The 18,506-nt window shown below is 43.3% G+C and overlaps 1 protein-coding gene across 3 annotated transcripts in view; it reads left to right on the top strand.

Annotated features, from left to right (window-relative positions):
- The first annotated feature begins 232 nt into the window (after positions 1 to 232).
- The window catches only part of MFAP3L (microfibril associated protein 3 like), a 40,138-nt gene continuing 21,864 nt past the window's right edge, over positions 233 to 18,506 (top strand). For all 3 annotated transcript variants that reach the window (XM_008000254.3, XM_037993769.2, XM_008000250.3), the window contains exon 1: positions 233 to 550. Coding sequence is in view for 1 of the 3 variants with exons in the window: in XM_008000250.3 (XP_007998441.1) it covers positions 504 to 550 (47 nt within the window). In the remaining 2 variants the exon portion in view is untranslated. The remainder of the gene's footprint in view (positions 551 to 18,506) is intronic.

The following is an 18,506-nucleotide window of genomic DNA, read 5'->3' as shown; positions in this document are numbered from 1 at the left end:
CGGGAGCGCCCCGCCCCACGACGAGGGTCAGTCGCGTCGCCCCGGCGGGAGAGAGAGTGGAGTGAGAGTTCCGCGCTGCCGCGGGGGCCCTGGGCTTGCGGGTGCCGGGCTGAGGGGGCCGCCGAGGCCCGGCCCAGAGGCTGAGCGGACTGAACGCTGGACTCCCCGGTCACGACAGCCTACGCTGGCTCCTCCACTGGGCCGGTCCGCTGTTCCGACTGGCTCGCCCTGCACCGCCCGCACCGCCCGCCCCGCTGCCCCCGCCCGCGGCTGTAGCGAAAACCCGGAGGCTACACCCGCGCCTCCGCGCCGCCCGGAGAGCCGCACTGGGCATGCTCGGCTCCGGCCGGCCCAGGCTCCTGTAGGTGGGAAGCTCCGCGCTCCCGGCAGCCGGCGGCGCAGCCCGCAACGCTGTGAGGCGCCGGCGGAGGCGGCTCGACCGCAGTAGGCGCTACCGGGCGTCCGGCGCAGAGTGCGGCGCAGCGGCCGCTCTCGGGCTGGCCATGGCGAGGGGTGCACAGCGGCCACCTGAGTGGCGCGGCGGTGTCAGGTTAGCTGGGGGCACCCGGAGGGATGGGGCGGAGGGGCACAGGTGGGGGCCAGCCCCGCACCGGGTCGGCGCCGGGGCCGCGGAACTTTCGGGTGTTTGGGCTGACTGAGACTGCGGCGGAGGCTGCGCTGCGAGGCGCCGCGTGGTCCCGGCAGCGGGCTCCAGGGGGTCGCAGGATGCTTCGAGATCCGTGCGGGGCGGGGGCTGGCCGTTTGGGGACCGCCGCATCCCGGGCTCGAACCGTAATCTTCCGAGGGCGAGGAGCGCGGAATCCACTGCCAGCTGCCAGCGAGCCTCCTGGATGTCCTGGGGGAAGGGGACGCCGAGCAGCTGTGGGGGCTTTCGCTGGGCTCCAGATCCCTCGCGTCACTGTGCCTCAGTTTCCCCGGACAGGGAGGAGGGTAAGCTGGCCAGGGCTCCGGAGAACGTGAATGCGGGTTCCGCGTCGGGAGGGCGCGGTGTCCTGATGCCGCAGGAGTGCGGGCGGCTGTGGGTGCTGTGAGCCGCCGCCTCGCGACTGAAGCTCTCGGAGTTTGTCGCATTTGACTCCATAACAAGTTGACATCGAATGGCTTCATGGCGTGGAATGGGGAAACGTGCTTCATCGGATTAAAATACAGAGTGATTTCAGAACCGATTTATTTTAAGCTTGATCATTAATCTGTCTTCTCCATCCCTGAAAAAAAAAACTTACCTTGCAAGATTTATAAAGCAAGCTAGCAAAAAAAGGTTTGTAGGTGTATTATCTGCTCACGTTGTAGAAGACAGTTAAGATACGATCGAACTGTCATTATTTTTAAGGATACTTAGCAGAAAAGTTTGGTTACTGTGGCAATCTTTATTTTGCATTATCTTCGATTTAATGTTAAAATCTTGGAAACCGAGCATTGCAGAAGCTCAGTGTTTTTTGTAGTTTTCTCACTTTTGTTTCTAGATGAAACACATTTTTTTTTCAGTTGCTACTATGCTGAACATAGTAAAATCCTTCAGGATGAAATACAAGACGGAAAAAAATGTCTTTTCATGAGACCATAAGTTATAGGAGTGTAGTTCTTCTGACATTTTACTTACACAGAAAGTGCAATTTGCAGGTCCCACTGTGGTTTCTACAGTTGTTTCTTCCTGAAGCATTTAGTACCATTAACACTATTAGGATTATTGTATCTAATAGGGGCAAGATAAACAATCCTGTTCTAGCGGGAACGAGTTCTGCTAACTAAAGCTAAATTCTCAAGCCTCTTTCTATAAGTAGCACTTAGTGGGTTCAGTTGTTTTATTCATTAAGCTTATTACAAAACTTCTAGTTTACAATCTTAATAGACCTTAATAGACTTTAGAAATGCATAGACTTTTCATTGAGTTGTGGATAGGCTTTAAGGTTGGTGCTTGCTTGCGAGCCTGAGATGACTCCAGCTCTAATTCTGGATACTCTCTGGGGTGATTTCCCCCAGTATAGAGTTCGCTCTGTCCTGTGATGCTACATAACCGAGGTTTAATAATAGGAAAGGCTTGAAACGTCCAGACAACAACAGCAGTAGCAACAACATGATTACCATTTTTATGAATTAGAACCTGCAGTCCCCCATTTTAGCCAAATAGTCTGGTTAGTGATGTTCACTGCTCCTAAATTTATTTCTAAATACATTTAAAGAAAAAGAAGTTTGAAAACCCCAACACAAATATTGAATAACTGTGCTTCTCTTTTCTATAAAAATGCATCAAGTTTAAAATCTTTCATGAAGTATTGCCTGGATGTACACCTTATTCTGTACAGTAGGTCTCGTATCCTCAGGTGACATTTCCCTGTAGAAGTAGCTAGAGTCTCTCCTTAGCCTTGGGTTCTTCCTGACCTGGAGGAAGCAGCAAGTCCTCAGTTTACTTTTTGTGAATGTGAGGTTTAATACAGATCAATAGGCCCCCTTCTTGATCCAGAAATCCTAAGTACAAATCCTAAGTATTTTCTCAGTGTTAAGAGACACGATGAAATTTAATCAAAGGCTTATTTACATACTGCCCTTGGCTTCAAAAAGTCCACATTTCTCTAACCTAAAACTCAAACAACAACCGGAGTTAGGTTGAAAAGGGGTTTTATTACTGCTCATGAAGAAAAAAATAGACTTTTAGGCATGTTACAAAAAAAAGATGATCATTTCTTCTCTTTTGTAGTTAACTGTTGGGTTCTTGCAGCTCACTTGCTAGGCACGTGATTTTTAGGTTTATTTCCATGTGTTTAGATTTCTATACTGTATGATGATGTTGGTGACATTAGACATTTACAGCAAATTACTCCCTTTAAAAATAGATCTACCCCCAATCCCTGTGACCTTAATTTATCCAGCTCCTATTTGGCTTGCAATTTGAATACTCAAGGCATTTTAAATTGTGTTTAATTTGGCCTTTTTATTCTACTTTTTAATGCAAGAACTTTTAGATACTGGAATACAAATAAATATTGTAGCCAAGTTGCTTTTAATCTCAACACGGCCTAGTCAGATTTGTTAAAGAAGTGTTGATTTAGTTTTTGGAATTTAGAATTGCTGATACTATCACTCCCCTGAGTTGGCATCTAACCCAGCACTTGGGGTGTGACTTGTCTTTTCTAGCCAAGGCCAGGAGGACACTTAAAACTTTGACAATGTTTTCAATCTATGGCATATCACATTACGGTTAGAAATGGCCTTAAAATGCCAGTGGTTAATTTTAAATTTGGCAGAATACCTCCCTGGCATGGTTAAAAGATGGTTACAAAGGGTTTGCTTGATTGGGTCTTGGTGTAACCACTTAAGAGCTATCAGAAGTAGTTTATAAGTTATGCTCCAAACAGAAATCCTGTGAATTTATTGGTCTTGCCTCTGCTTCCACCTGAGGTTTTTACTCATTAAAATATCACATTAATTTTTTTCCCACAGACTTTTGTAGTTAGGCTCCTAAGGCCACAAAAATGAGTAAGAGTAACTCACAGTCAAGTGAGAGAGAGATGCTTGAGGACAAATAAAACACAGTACAGGATGAGTGCTCCAGAGAGGTATGTACATGGGACTGAGGAGGCGGGAGAATGAACCCCATAGATTGGAGGAGGAGAGGACCTCATGCTTGGAGTGACATTTCCATGGGAAATGATACTTCGTTAAGGAATGCCCGGAGAGTTAGAAGTCTTCTAAACAGAGAAGTAGACACTCCAAGAAGAAGGAACACCATTGGGATAGGCAGAATAATGCCCCCTACCAAAGGTGTCCACTTTGGAATCAGTTAATGGTCTTGCCATGGGGAGGTTATTCAGGATTATACAGCTGGGCCCAATGCACTTCTGTGGTGTGGGAGTTCAACATGGGTCTTAGTGGGCAAAAGTCAGGGACTCTGCAGGGCCTTGTTCCTTCGGGAGGCCCTAAGGGAGAATCTGTTTCTTTGCCTTTGCCACCTTCTAGAGGCCACCCACATTCCTTGTTTTGTAGCCCCATCCGTCTTCAAAGCTCAGAATGGCCAGTCCAGTCTCTCTTGTGGGGCATCACTCTGATGCTGACTTCTGCTTCCCTCTTTCACATGAAAGAACCTTTGTGATTACATTGGGCCCACCTGAATGATGGCTCTTCAAGACCCATTTGAATTTCCATTCCCCAGAACTGCAAGATAAATTTGTATTAAATCCCTCAGTCTGTGGAAATCTGTTACAGGAGCCATGGAAAGCAAATACAGCTATATCCACCGAAAGGTTTGGTGCAGTGGACTAATAGGCAAGGGCAGGAGGAGAGGAACGAAGTGGTCCTTTTACTGTGATGAGTTCAGTGTCATGTGAAGGAGTTTGGATTCTGTCCTATCATAGATAAAATATGGGAAACTGGAACATGAAATCAACAGACTGATGCCAAATTTACTTCCTAAAACCACGGTGAATAACTAAACCCCAGGTTTCACAGGGCAGCTCGATAAAGAAAGTCCAGCCAGAGGTGGTCAGTGGCCAGTAGAGGTCTGAAACCAGCATGCTGTAATTCAGGTCTCTGAATTCATCTGAAATGGAAGCACTTGTATGCATGTATGAAGTTAATAGCTTAAAACTTTGATTCACCATAAGAAGGACATCATAAAGCAGCAGAGGCAAGTCATGTTTCACTTTGTTTCTGCTCATTGTCCTCTAACAGTAGTCAGCTGTTCTGCTGTCTGTGTACCATGCACATGTGAGCAAGGGGCTGTGAAAGCTAAAATTCATAATTAACTTGAGAATGATGAGAAATCACATGGGCCAACTCTGACCAGTTCGTAATAGCTGCTTGCAATGTCGAGGGCTTGTGTTGATTCAGCTGGGAAATTGCCACAATCAATCACCAATGTTGGGATGGGCTCCATATTTGACATTGGCGTTGGGGGATGTGGGAGTTGACAGCTATAATACTAGATGAACTAACTTCTGGGTTTGAATATTAGAAATGTAATTATTTTCAAACATATTCATTTAGTCTCTTTTATGTACAAGGCCTCAATATCTACCTTGCAAAAAATATGTTGTCTCCTGGTTAAGTTGACGTCTTTGTGTCCGGAAAACCTAAACTGAAGGATTCATCTACCTTAGTGTTATATGAGTGGCTTTGAATTGAAACTGAACTCTACGTAAGAAAAACAGATTTTTCAGACAATGTGGTAAAAGAAGCCCTGGGTTAGCAGTATCTGATACTGGAAACAACAGTATGACTTGACTAAAATGTATCCTAATAAAAACAAAACTTTATATTGTATAGCTAGCATCCATTTGTATAACTTCATAAGACTTTTACCCAAATGTTCTCGTAGAATGTTGCAGAAATAATTGTTTTCTATTGTAAAGTACTAGGTCAGTGTAAACCATTCCCTCTCTCTTAAATTTTAATAGGGAAAAACCAGGATGTGGTAGCCGGATATTTAGGAGTGAGAACCACCAGTGGTAGAATTGTACTCTATCTGTGGGCAGGGAAGGAAAGGAGGCATTTTAAACAACTCCCATGTAGTTAATTGGGTTATCTGTGTCAGGCTCTGCAGGAGTGCAGAGGGCCCACCTGCTGTGGCCTTTGGAATACTGTACCCTTAACTGTTCCCAAGTTTTGTTTTTTATTGCTCTTTCTCTGAGGGCTTGTCCTCTGCTTTCCCCAGGTTCTAACCTGGGTCCTCTTGTCTTGCTTGTGGCCCTCTGTGTTCTTTCTGGCTGACTTATTTTTCCTCATGACTGTATCAGTCACCCATGCACCAGTGTCCAGCCTTTCTCAATCCATTCATTGATTCATTCAACAAGTAGTGACAGGTTGAGATTTTAATCTAATGAAGGGTCAAATGTGCAAAAAGACAATTAGAGCGAAAATAGGAAGTTAGGAGTAAAAGGTGGTGAGAAAAGGAGTGTCGGGCTACCTGGGGAGTCCTGGAGTGCTACTGAACCAAGACCTCAAAGCTAGGGGTTTGCCAGATGTGCAAGGTAAGGAAGGGAACTTGGCTGGATGTGGAGCTGTGGGGAACTACTGGGAATTCAGGAAAGAGAACTTGCTGGGGTTGGGGGGATGGGAGGAGGGAGAGTCGGAAAGGGAGGCTCTGGAGATGCAGTCAGGGAGGTGGATGGGAGTCCAAATGTGAAGAATCACCTAGGTCCTTCATAGGACTTGAGTTTCACACTGTTTACACAACGAAGACATGGAATATGCTTTAGATCTTTCAGAGTCAGCTGACTTTAGTAATGACATGGTACGTGGATTGGAGGCAGGTCAGCAAGGAAGGAGTCCAGTACAGATGATAAGCACATAACCCAGGGGAAGCCCAGGATGTGGCAGCCCGATATTGAGGAGTGAGAATCATTAGAACTCAGTGATTGATTTGTTTCTCAGGTCAGGGAAGGAAAGGGGACATTTTAAACAATGCCTTTGTAGTGAATTGGATTCTGTCTCTGGTACAGCAGAAATGTGGAAGGCCCACCTGTCTCAAGGGATAGTGGGGTCACAGCGTCTCTCAGGGGTTTTCCTACCAAAGGCAAGACTTTGCAGCACCAGAGAGACTAACTTCCACCGCCTGTACTTAACCAGAAGACTTCAGGCAGGGAAGGAGCTGTAAAGCCCACCACACAGCACCATATGTGAGGGAAGAAGTCAGAACCTTATCACAGGGCACAGACTTTGTAAGAGAGACATAAAAGAAAAAAGAAATTAATTCCGTGATGGTCCCTTTTGGGCTGAAGCATTGGGGACTTGCTAGTGAGATTGAAAGAAAATTGTTGTGGGTTGGGCTTCTCTAATTCTGGATTGAGAGGGTGACTTACTTAGAGGCTGTGCTGAAATTGACTCTGGAGTCAACAGGAAAGAGGAAAGCTTGCTGAGCAGATACTGAATATAATCCCAACCCCTTCCTTCCACTGAGGATTTGAGTTTGCTGATGGTGTGAGGAAGAGCATAAGGGAAGGGTTTGCTCCTTGAGGAAATACATGGGTTAGAATAAAGTGCTCCAGAATTGTCCACTTCTGGGACCCACTCAGTTCAGGTGCAGGCTGAGACTAATTCAAATCATTCTCCTCGGTTTACAAAAGTAGTACGTCTCCTTAACAAGATAGAATGCATCTGTTCTCAAGTCTTTACCTTTCATATGTGTGTGTGTATAGATGAGGTCTTGCTGTGTTGCCCAGGCTGGAGTACAGTGGTATGATCATGGCTCACCGTAGCCTCAAACTCCTGGGCTCAAGTGATCCTCTTAACCTCCAGAGTAGCTGGGATTACAGGCACATGCCACCATGCCCAGCTAATTAATTTTTTTGTAGAGATGAAGTCTTGCTGTGTTGCCCAAGCTGGTCTCAAACTCCTGGCCTCAAGCTGTCTCCAGACTCAGCCTCCCACAGTGCTGGGATTGCAAACATGAGCCATTGCACCAGGCTGCATCTGTATCTTTCTGTTCCTCCTTGAAATTAGCAAGGGCTCTATATTTGTGGCAGTAATGACCACCCTGAGGAGATCAGCCAACTCCTTTTTTCTCCAAAGGCCAGAGTCCCCTGCAAGGAAGTAGATAGATATACAGCAACTGTGCTTAAAGATTCAAAACCCATTTTCTCTGGTCCTAGGCAGGGAAAGGTATTTGAGTGAAGACTAAGTTAGTGTTTGACTCCCAGCACTTCCTGTTTGATCTTTACTGCCCAGGATGGCTGTGGGTAGCATCAACTCTTTAGTAACCAGTGAGCGTTCTTGCTTCTCAGCTGCTGTTATTAAGTTCATCTTGAAAATTGCTGCTTACCTGCTAAAGCTAGGTGCTGGGCTTCACTGTCCCACCCCCGGCCAGGCCTGCACTTCTGTCTGACGACTCCCTGCCATTTCTGCTGGCAGCCCTACGTTGGTGGGAAGGTGGTTTTTTGTTGTTGTTGTTGTTGTTGTTTTGTTTTTCTTCAAGGTTTGGACAATCCTAGATTACTTGGTCTTTGAGTCCTGCTCTGGTTAGAACTTCTCAAAGGTAACCTGTTTTTCTCCATTTCAAAACACTTTTGCGGAACTTGAAATTCATTTCCAGAAAACATCTGAGTATTACCGATCCTTTGCCTTAATGGGGGCTGATCATTTCTCCCTGTGCCTCTGTACCCAGGACCTGCAGTGGACTTTTGATTTCTTCTTGCCTTTGTAAGGCATCTCATCTCTACCTCCAAGTTATGGCCGCCTCTCCTCCTTTCACTGGGGTGTTAGTTCTTGTGCCTAAGTAGTGGATCAAATGTCCCAAAGTCCTCTTTATCGTTTCTCCTAAGACGCCCCAGAGGCCTTCTTCTGGAATAGAATTTCTGAAGGAGTTCCCTGCTGTCCCAGAGCTCTCCAGACAGCCTTCCACAGCAGATCCACTGCATGATGCTTGCAAAAACCAATGCCACCTAGGTTTTTATTACTAGCATGCTGTGTTTCTTTCTACCCTTATTTGTCTAGACTAAACCATTACTCTTGCTAGGAGAACGGTCTGGTCTCCTTTTATACATTCTGTTATCTTCCCAGCTTGGCCTCCTCTGAATTTCTATGGCATTTACCTAGTTTAGCACATGATTGCATATTGCTTTGTATGCAGGTGTCTCCACCAAGATTCTAAGCACCTTTGGGGTAAAGGCCTGGTCTTAAACTGTTTTTAATCCCCATAGTAATTGGTACTAAATGGATAATAGTGGCCTCATAAGTACTTTGAGTTCATTTAATTGATATGACTTGCTCCTAATTGTGTTTATCACTTAGATAAAGTTGACTGCCCAATGGAGAGATCGTTGAGATCACCTGGAAAGTGTGCTCAGCCTAACAGGGCCTCTTTCCATCGAAGCTGAGAGAAAAGCAAAGTGGAAACCACTAAAGCCCTATTTTCACCTTTCTTCTGGTGGTTTTGTTTAATTGCAACAATTTGCCATGTTGTCACACTGAAAAACACTTAGGTGGAAGACTGACCTTAACCACTAACGTCAGGAAGAAGATTATTAAGATGGAATCAAATTCTGAAAAAGATTGCTTTTATGAACAAAATTGTAAAATAATTAGTTACACTGTTATGAGGGTTGCTGAGGCTTTGGCATGCACTCAGTGACCACCGTGTGCAGGTAACAGGAGCCCTGGACTGAGAGAAGATGTGGGCTCTGCAAGGGGCTTTTTCTGTAGCGTTGGTGACTTGGCCCTGGATTCTTACACTGTTGTGTGAGCAGAGTCACAGGCCTGTCCCGACCTTAGAGTGGTGCTGAGGCTCCGATGAGATATCATCCGTCGGGGTGTTTTGTAAGCCATAAATGCTAAGTGAATTGTAAGGGAAGTTATCATAGCACTCTTAGTAAGAATTAAATCCAGTAGGGCTTGAATTACAGGATCTCTTCTGTTTTTCACCGAGATCCAGTTCTTAGTGAAAGAGCCTATAATGACACTTTACATGGGAGATTCAGGGAAGTGTTCACCATGCAATTCCACTTTGTGATAATGGGCTGGTAAAAAGGAAGGAGGAAATGCTATTTAACTACCCTCTCCAGTTATTGAGTGCATCTTTTCAAATAGATGAAATTTTATCCTGATGAAAGAGGAAACCCTAGGTGATCCAGTTCCTATGCTGTGAATTTGAATGGTCTTAATCAAACAACTGCAGACACAGGAGTGAGGGACAGTTCGACATTTTGAAATATAAATTAAGTAGGCGATTGCTTTTCACTTCAACAATAACAAGAGCATACATTCTAGCATCTCCGCCTCCTCTTCTGTGTTACCCTGAGCCTCTGTTCTCAGGCCTGTCTTTATTACCAGGCTCTCAAATTCCACTGTAAGCAAATGATGCATTTCTGTGGACTCACTTAAAGAAATCTCGGTTTATACTTAGTTCTGTGGTTAAAGAATAGACATTTTCTAAAACTGTCTAAGAAATGAATAGAATTTGTACCAAAGGCGAGCAGTAAGTTAGTAATAGGTCTAACTTAAAGGGCATATAAGTAGAATAAATTCACTCAGCAGATATTCAGGTGTTTGTTTTGAGCAAAGTGTGTTTCCCAACAGTGGGGATACATCAGTAAACAGCAGCAATGACAGGAGCACAGCCCTCTGGGAGCTCTCATCCTAATGGGGGTACAGTATGTAAATACATAGTAGTTAATGCTCTAAAGACAAAGGCCAGGGTCAAGGTAGATAGAGCATGATGGGGTGAGCATTGTTTCATATAGGTGACCAGGAAGGGCCTCGCTGATTAAAGGGTTCCAAAGGAAATGTTCCAGGTATCCCAGAACTCATTTCAGATGGTGGAAATAGTAAGTTCAAGGATTCCAGGGTTTACCCATTCCAGGATTAGCACAGCCCAGGGAGGGTGGTGGGGAGTGAGCGAGTGTAGAGAGGTTGGATATGGAGGCTGTGAGTCTGCCAGAGGCCTACTGTCAGGCCATAGCAAGGCTGCCTCTGGCTTTTACACTGAATGATGAACTGCTGGGAAAATGTACGTTGTAATAATTTAAGAATTTTAGCGTTTTATTTTCATTATATTTTGAGACATTCCCCATGCACAGATTGTTACTAATCGTTAAATAATAAAAGTAATGAATGCATGGTGCTAAGCACCATCAACAAATATTTGAATGCCAACCCTTTTTTTAATGGGAGAATTTTGTTGATGATAAAAATTACATTCCCAAATTGCCGGAGTAGACACAAGGCCTCTCTGAATTATCAAGTGAAATGAAGATTTCAAGGCCCAAAGACACTGGCCTTGGTCAGACCCCCTGTGGAATAGCTGAGATTTACACAACCAGCAGTTCTTGGTCTAAAGAGGAAAAGTTGGGTCTGTGGCATGGCCACAGGCACTCGGTTCATCACCTGCCCTTAGTCCAGGTAACAAGGTAAAAGTAGTGAGGCTCAGGCTTCACTCCAGGCTGCTCTGGAAGTGAAGTTGGAGGGAGAAACCTGCAGCTGTGCCCAAGAGGACTGGCCCATCCTCCATATAGGAAGTCCTAGAGGAATCTGGGCTGATTCACATCTGCAGTGAGATGAGGACATCTGGAGAGGGTATGAATGGAGTGTCCTAATACTTTGAGAGCTTGAATCCATTTATTCCCTCATTTTATTGTCCAGAATGTAAGCGACACACAAGAAGTTGTCTTGCCTGTGGAGGACAAGTTCTCACGGGCTGCGTGGTGCACAAGCTGTGTCTGTGGCCATCTGCCAAGTCACAAATGGCTTGGCCATCACAGTGCTTTGTCCTATTTGTATTTACTGCAATGGAATTTTTAGCAGTGCACCAAGAACTCCCTTGTTCTTTCCCTTTTCTCTTTACCCCTCACCATTTCTTCCCTTTGCCAGCGCAGTCTTACTCCTGGTTGTCATGATCATATTATGATAGATTTGGAAAGGACCTAAGAGATGAGTCTACAGTTCGGAGAGATCAGCTGACTCCCAGGGGTCATCTCGTAAATGAAAAATTGAGGAAAGGAGTGAGTATCCTCACTCCCAGCTTGTGGGTCTTAATCCTAAAATTCTAAGTAGGTCTCCTCTTCACATGTCACCCCAGAATTTCTGTTCTTGACCTTAACCTCAGAGCCCAACCCATCTCTCATCCCAGGCACCTGATCCTATCGTTTGCTGTATTATAATCTCAGCTCCACGACTGCAGGGAGACCTGCAGTGAATTCTTCACTCTGGCTGTCACTAAGAACACTCTATGTGTTTCTGTTAGAAGTTGTTCTGTGTCTCGGTTGGGTACTATTAATACTATCTTTCAGGCTCATGATGAGTTAAGTAGCTTTATTCTGAGCTGTCCCACCACAAAATAATTAACCACCCTTAGTAAGATTGTATGTGAAATTACCTTACCAGTTCCAGAAAAGGGAGTTTTGTTTGGCCAGTTGGAAAGCCATGTGTGCACAATCAAATAGGTGGGAGAGGTAGGAATTGAGAAAGGCACTTTCATTATCAAAGGATCCAGAATTAGCAAGAAAATGTGAACTCACAATTATTTCAGGTCCTGAGTCATATTAGGAAAGCATATTAAGAAGATTGCCCTCTGATTTATAGACAGTGTGCTGTGTGGGCTGTAGAGAAGACAGGGTTTGCTTCCTCCATCCAGGCAGAGCGTGGGCAGCCTGGACTTGTGGGCAGGCAGCCAGGGATCAGCACCTCCATAAAGCACCTCCCTGGTGCATGGCATCCTCTAGCCATTTTTCTAGCCAAAGAAGAGTTCTGACTCACTGATGTGTCCAGGCTTCCAGACATCCATCAGCTCCTGCCTGGTTTCACTCTGAATATAGGAGCTTCACACTAAATACATCAGGAACTTCTTGGAAAATGGGCTTGAGATCAAATAAAAATAATTGAAAGCTGGCAGAAGTAGTGCCATCTACAGATTAGCAGGTGACATAAATTCATTGGACTGGAATGAAAATTCAAATCTCTACATGCATACTCCAAATGAGTAGGAAGAATGTTTTGAAAGGACATAATTTTTTAAAGGAGGGAAGTGTTGGAAAAATATTCTAATGAAAAGAAAGACAGCAGCTAGAGATGCTTCTGTTCCAGCTTAGATTGAATATAGACTCTAATAAGGATGGTGTCAAAGATCAAAGAAAAATGTGAATACAGCATTGTAACCCTTTGATGTGGATTGTGATCCGTTTTAGGGATTGGCCTGGCAGCATAAAGGCCCCATGCACCAGTGTGTCTGTCCCATTTCTATTCAGTTTCCAGATTTGACTAATTCCTTGGATCACCAGATTTCTGGAGAAATGTATCTCTGATCAATTAAGGATGACCCAATTAATACAATGAACTATGATGGTGCCACTGCACTCCAGCCTGGGTGACAGTGAGATGCTATCTTAATACGTGAATGAATGAATAAGAATAAAAATTTGACATTAAGTATGTGCTGAAACATCAATAAACTTCCAAATGATATACCTGTGATTAGAATAGCCTTCATTGCACGTTTCAAGTGCTAGAACAATTTAATAATTGCCTTTATGGAACTAAGAAAACAATCCCAGTCCTGACCTGGGATTATTATTAGCCATCAAGGTCTTTTTATTTTGGTTCTAAGCCACTAAATTAATTGCATGCCCATGTGCAATACCATACCTTCTCTAGGCCTCAATTTTTTAGAATAAAGAAAAAGCTTTATGAAAAGATACCCAAGTTTTTCCAAGTCTAATGTTCTAGTTCTGAGAAGAGATGTATAGATGTGTTTTTATCTTGCTTGATAATTATATATCTATAGAGAGCAACCTTTAATGTAATTTTTCCCTCCTCCTTTATAAGGGTTTGTGATTCTCTTTTTCTCTTCAAAAGACTGTAATAAAGGTCCCTTGAATGTCTCCCTTCTGATGATCAGGCTTAACCAACATTTATGTTTAGTAGGATATCAGCAGTATGTCATCTCCATATTAGAGTGATTTTTTAAAATAATGATTGGATGACCCTGGGCAATTTAAACAGTATATTTCTGAGAGCTTTATTTTGTATTATTTTTAATCAGAAAAACATACCATGTGAACAAAGTATGGAGATTCAAGAATGATTTCTTAATATTATGCCCCATTAAAAATAAAGTTTTATGAAGATGGCATCTCTGGGCCTGTAGTTTGTTTTTAGGTTTGAAAAACAGTGATTTAACACAGATCAGTTTTTGAAAAAGTACGTGCCTTCTGTGTATTAAAAAAAAATAATAACAGCATAAAATAAAATTCTGTAGAGGCCGAACGTTAGCGTAGTTGGAGTAATAATGTTGTGGCCCCTCTCAGTTGTTCCACGGGCTTTAACAGTTCAGCAGGTGGCTGTTCACAGCAATCCAGCAAGTCTGGGTGTATATTTAGTTCTACCCATTAAGTAGCTGGAAATTTTCCTAACACTACACAATTAATAAGTGCATGTGGTACCAAGAATGCCATGAGGTTTCTCCTGAGTCTCATTTTCCTCCTGAGGGACAACTACTTTAAAAAGGCTCTGATTCTTCTCATGGTGTGCTGCTGTATAGCTCTTAATTTGTGAGTTTTTATATTTAAATGTCATGACTGTGGCTTGTCATCACAACACCATCCATCAGCCAGGGGTACAGAGAGAGGAGATGGTGAAGCTAGGAGGAGCAGTGAGGAACCAGGCGGGAGCGACCATGTATTCTGCCAGGTCGCTGCTAGCAGACAGGCCCTCATCCAAGAGTGGCAGCGGAGTGCTGCCCAAGGGAGTGGTTTGTTTGAATTTCTTAATTTGTGTATTCCACTGACAGTGCCAGGCATTGGTTTTTAGCAAATGAGACACTCCCTTCCTAAGAGCTGTCTGTATAATCATAGATGCTCCTGGTCAGGAGGTCTTGTACTACTTCAACCTGTTATCAAATAATCATTCTGTACATTCTAATTCCTGTACTTCTTTGCATCTGCCCACTTCTTTCCTTCCCCGCTGCTTTTGGTTCAGGCCCCTGTTCATTTCCTTCCTGGATATTGTATAATACTAGTCTCCTAGCCAGCTCTGCATTGCAGCCATATGAGGATCAAGCTGATTTTTGTAAACACACTTCTGCCACTTCTGCTTTTCAAAACCTATGAGTGCCCCCATCCTTGGCATTGCATACTATCTGGTCATTATCTGGGCCAGCCTGCCTTTCCCGCCTACTTCCCCCTCCTGTGTTCTTGCACACACTACCTGGCCATCGATGCCTAATTACAGACATTTCCCCAGGTTCTCTGTAATCACCATTTCTTTCAATATTCTATTCCTCTTTTGGGTCAGCTTCTCTCCCCTGGTCCACTTGGGGACTTCTTTAAAAAATCACTTCCAGAAAATTCTTCCTGGCTCATCCAAACTATATATTAATACTTTGATCTCTTGTCTGGTGCTTCAGTGGATCTTTGACACCCAGTGATGGGCAGCTGTCACACTGTCTTATAATTGTCCATATGTGTTCCTCTGTCCCCTGCCGGATTCTGACAAGAGGGGAAAGGCCTGAGTCTCACCTCTGTGCACCTCAACCCCTGGCAGTGCGCCCAGGGTCATTTCTCAGGTAATGCATATCGATTTGGATTAAACTGATCCCCTTTAGATGCTTCTAAAAGTAACCTAAAAGCAATGCCCTTTCATACTTTCCTGTGATTATCACATTTGCCATCATCTGAATTAGGTGTTACCTTTGTGTGATTAGAGGCTTCAAGAATCTCTGTACAGAAATAGACTCTAGAACATGGACAAGAAAGGGCAATATGAATCTCTGTAGTAGGAATTTGGACATTGAGATAAGACTTAGCTGATTTATCACTTAAATGATTTGACTCTGGACTGCAGTAATGGCTAAAGGAACATTCTTGTTCCATAGATTTCTTGGCCCTTGACTTTAGATTCCCATATGTATCTGTTTTCATGCTGCCAATAAAGACATACCTGAGACTAGGTAATTTATAAAGCAAAGAGGTCTTATTGATTCACAGTTCCACATGGCTGGGGAGGCCTCACAATCATGGCGGAAGGCAAAGGAGGAGCAAAGGCATGTCTTACATGGCGGCAGGCAAGAAAAGAGCTTGTGCAGGGGAACTCCCATTTATAAAACCATTAGATCTCATGAGACTTACTACCACAAGGAAAATATGGGGGAAACCACCCCCATGATTTAATTATCTCCACGTGGCCCCGCCCTTGACACATGGGGATTATTACAATTCAAGGTGAGATTTGGGTGGGGACACAGCCAAACCATATCACCATGGTTTATATTCAGAGATCACCCTAATTACCTAAAATTCAGTATAGTTGATGCTTGAACAACATGGGTTGGGGCAACCACCCCCTCCCCATGCAGTTGGAAATCTGTGTATAATTTTTGACCCAGAACTTAACTACTAATAGCCAGTTGTTGACCAGAAGGCTTTCTGATGACATGAACAGCTCATTAACACATATTTTGTATGCTATGTGTATTATATACCGTATTCCTACAATAAAATAAGCTAGAGAAAAGACAATGTTATTAAGAAAACCTTAAGAAGGAGAAAATATATTTGCCATTCACTAAGGGAAGTGGATCATCATAAATGTCTTCAGCCTCGCCATCTTCGAGTTGAGTAGACTGAGGAGGAGGAGGAGGGGCTGGTTTTGCTGTCTCATATGTGGTAGATGTGGAAGAGGTGGAAGGAGAGGCAGGCACACTCGGTGTAACTTCTGTTAAAAAAAAAGAAACCTGCATATAAGTGGACTGAGCGATTCAGACCCATGTTGTTCAAGAGACTCTATGCTGATCCTGAAAGATGTTAGGTGGGATAGAATGGGCCTATGAGAATTTTGTTCTCATTATTTTTTTTAATTGCAAAAAAAAATTTTAATTTTTGTTTAAAAAAGACATGGATATTTTGAATTCATTATGATATATGGGAAAGGAAGTGGCAGAAACATATTCATAACTGAAATGGCTTGAGTTGACTACCAGTTTTGAAAAGATAGCATTCATGTCTTAATGAGTCTTTTATTGCCACTTTCCAATTCATATGAAATTGGGCTTTCCCCTCCATGCTTCATGAGTGTAACCCTATGAAGAATGTGTTTTCATGTAGAAGGTAGCTTATGTGCCTGTGGCATCATGCCCACACAAATTAAAATAGGGGTAACTCTCAGTAGGTGTTGCAACAAAATCCAGTTGTATCACTCTACGAATTATTCATCAGAGTAGATGGGGCAATGCCCAAATTGACTCTGCCAAGGAAAAACAATAATATTCATTTAGTACAAAACACCCCTTACACAAGAGTTCCTTTTCCTTCTAGCTCCAGAAATACATGGGCAACAGTCTTATTGATTATAGGTGGAGAAAGAAGAAATAGGACTGAAAAAAGCATTTTATTAAACATTTTTAGATAAAATACAATGGCTGGGAGGTAGGGAAGGGGTCAAAATAGAGAACATTTGATATTTGTTGAATATTTCTCTTTTGTTTTATTTATAGAAAATAAAGTAGTCTATCAAAGTTTTCCCAGATATTATGAGGTTTAACAACTTGTCCATTGTAGCTTTTGTTAAGCCTGCTTTGGAAATCTGTGGTCTTTGTTCTTGTATTTTGAAGGACTGCATTTTAAGCTGCTGGATTATAGTACTTAGGGTTTACTCTTTGCTGGCTCAAATCCCTTTCACAATGTTAGATTGTTATTTTACTCTTTGCTGGCTCAAATGTCTTTCACAATGTTAGATTGTTATCAGCTAAACTGTTTTTTTTTTTTTTTTTTGAAACAGCGTCTCGCTCTGTCGCCCAGGCTGGAGTGCAGTGGTGCCATGTTGGCTCACTGCAACCTCCGCCTCCCAGGTTCAAGTGATTCTCCTGCCCAGCCTCTCAAGTAGCTGGGACTACAAGAGTGCACCACCACGCCCAACTAATTTTTGTATTTTTAGTAGAGATGGGGTTTCACCATATTAGTGATCCACCCACCTCAGCCTCCCAAAGTGCTAGGATTACAGGAGTGAGCCACTATGCCTGGCTCAGCCAAACTTTTCGTGGTGCTGTCTGTAAGATCCTAATCAAACAAGCTGAAAAAGTACATTTGCAGAATATTTTGCCAGCATCCAAAGTCATGTGATATCTTATGTTCTTCAGGCAACACATTGTAATTTGTTCTTCAATAATTGCCACTGGATTCCATATGAGCATGGCTTCATACAGCAAGTGTATAAACATGATTATGGGTGCCTAGCAATATGGAAATCCTCCTGAACTATATGTGTAAGTTTTTGCTATCCAGGAGCTCTCCTTGTAATCGAGAAGAAATTTCCTCAACACAAAACAGAAAAGTGCAAGATCATACACCAGGGTGCAGTGTCAAGTTTGGTAGGTGCACATGCCGTGGGGTGATGAGAAAGACTAGAAGTTTCTACCCTGTGAGCTCCGGGACTTGCAGAAAGGAAAGGCAGAAGAGGGCCTGGATGCTGGATGAGTGGTCAGCAAACATCATCTCTAGGTGGCACCCAAGCTATTCGGTGCCCCTCCTTCCTACCCAACTCCAAGCCCATAGCACCTAGAGAACATAGTGAAGTTATCTGTACATCTTTCCCCTACTAGACTGTGAGTGGACATGGTCTGTGGTTTATTGAGCTTTGTGGCACTTCCCATCCCCTAAATCCTGGCAGTGTGCCCAGCACATAATAAATACCTTTTGAAAAATCTGAAGTGAAAGAGTAAATTGAGAGTGAATTCTTACTGAAACTGTTAATTCATTAGTGTTAATTTGGTGCTTTACTTTGAATCAATTTTCACAGAATTTTAGAGTAAAACACTTTTATACAAACAACCTGTAAATGATGCATTATTTCTGTACCTTAGTAACTCTTCCAGATGGGAGAGGATGAGAGTAAAAATGAGGAAGAGGGAAACTATTTTGCTAACTGAAATTCCTGCATAAAATGAAAGTCTCTGCTTCTGTATCATAAGGTCTCTAAGGGAACTAGATTCCATTTCAGAACAGTTGCTGTGTTTGTAGCCCAAAGCACCTACTGACATTATTAAAATATAATAGCACAGCAGTGTCCCCTTC

Source organism: Chlorocebus sabaeus, chromosome 7, assembly GCF_047675955.1.
Source record: "Chlorocebus sabaeus isolate Y175 chromosome 7, mChlSab1.0.hap1, whole genome shotgun sequence".
Lineage (NCBI taxonomy): Eukaryota > Metazoa > Chordata > Mammalia > Primates > Cercopithecidae > Chlorocebus > Chlorocebus sabaeus.
This window is presented reverse-complemented; position numbering and strand designations above follow the sequence as displayed.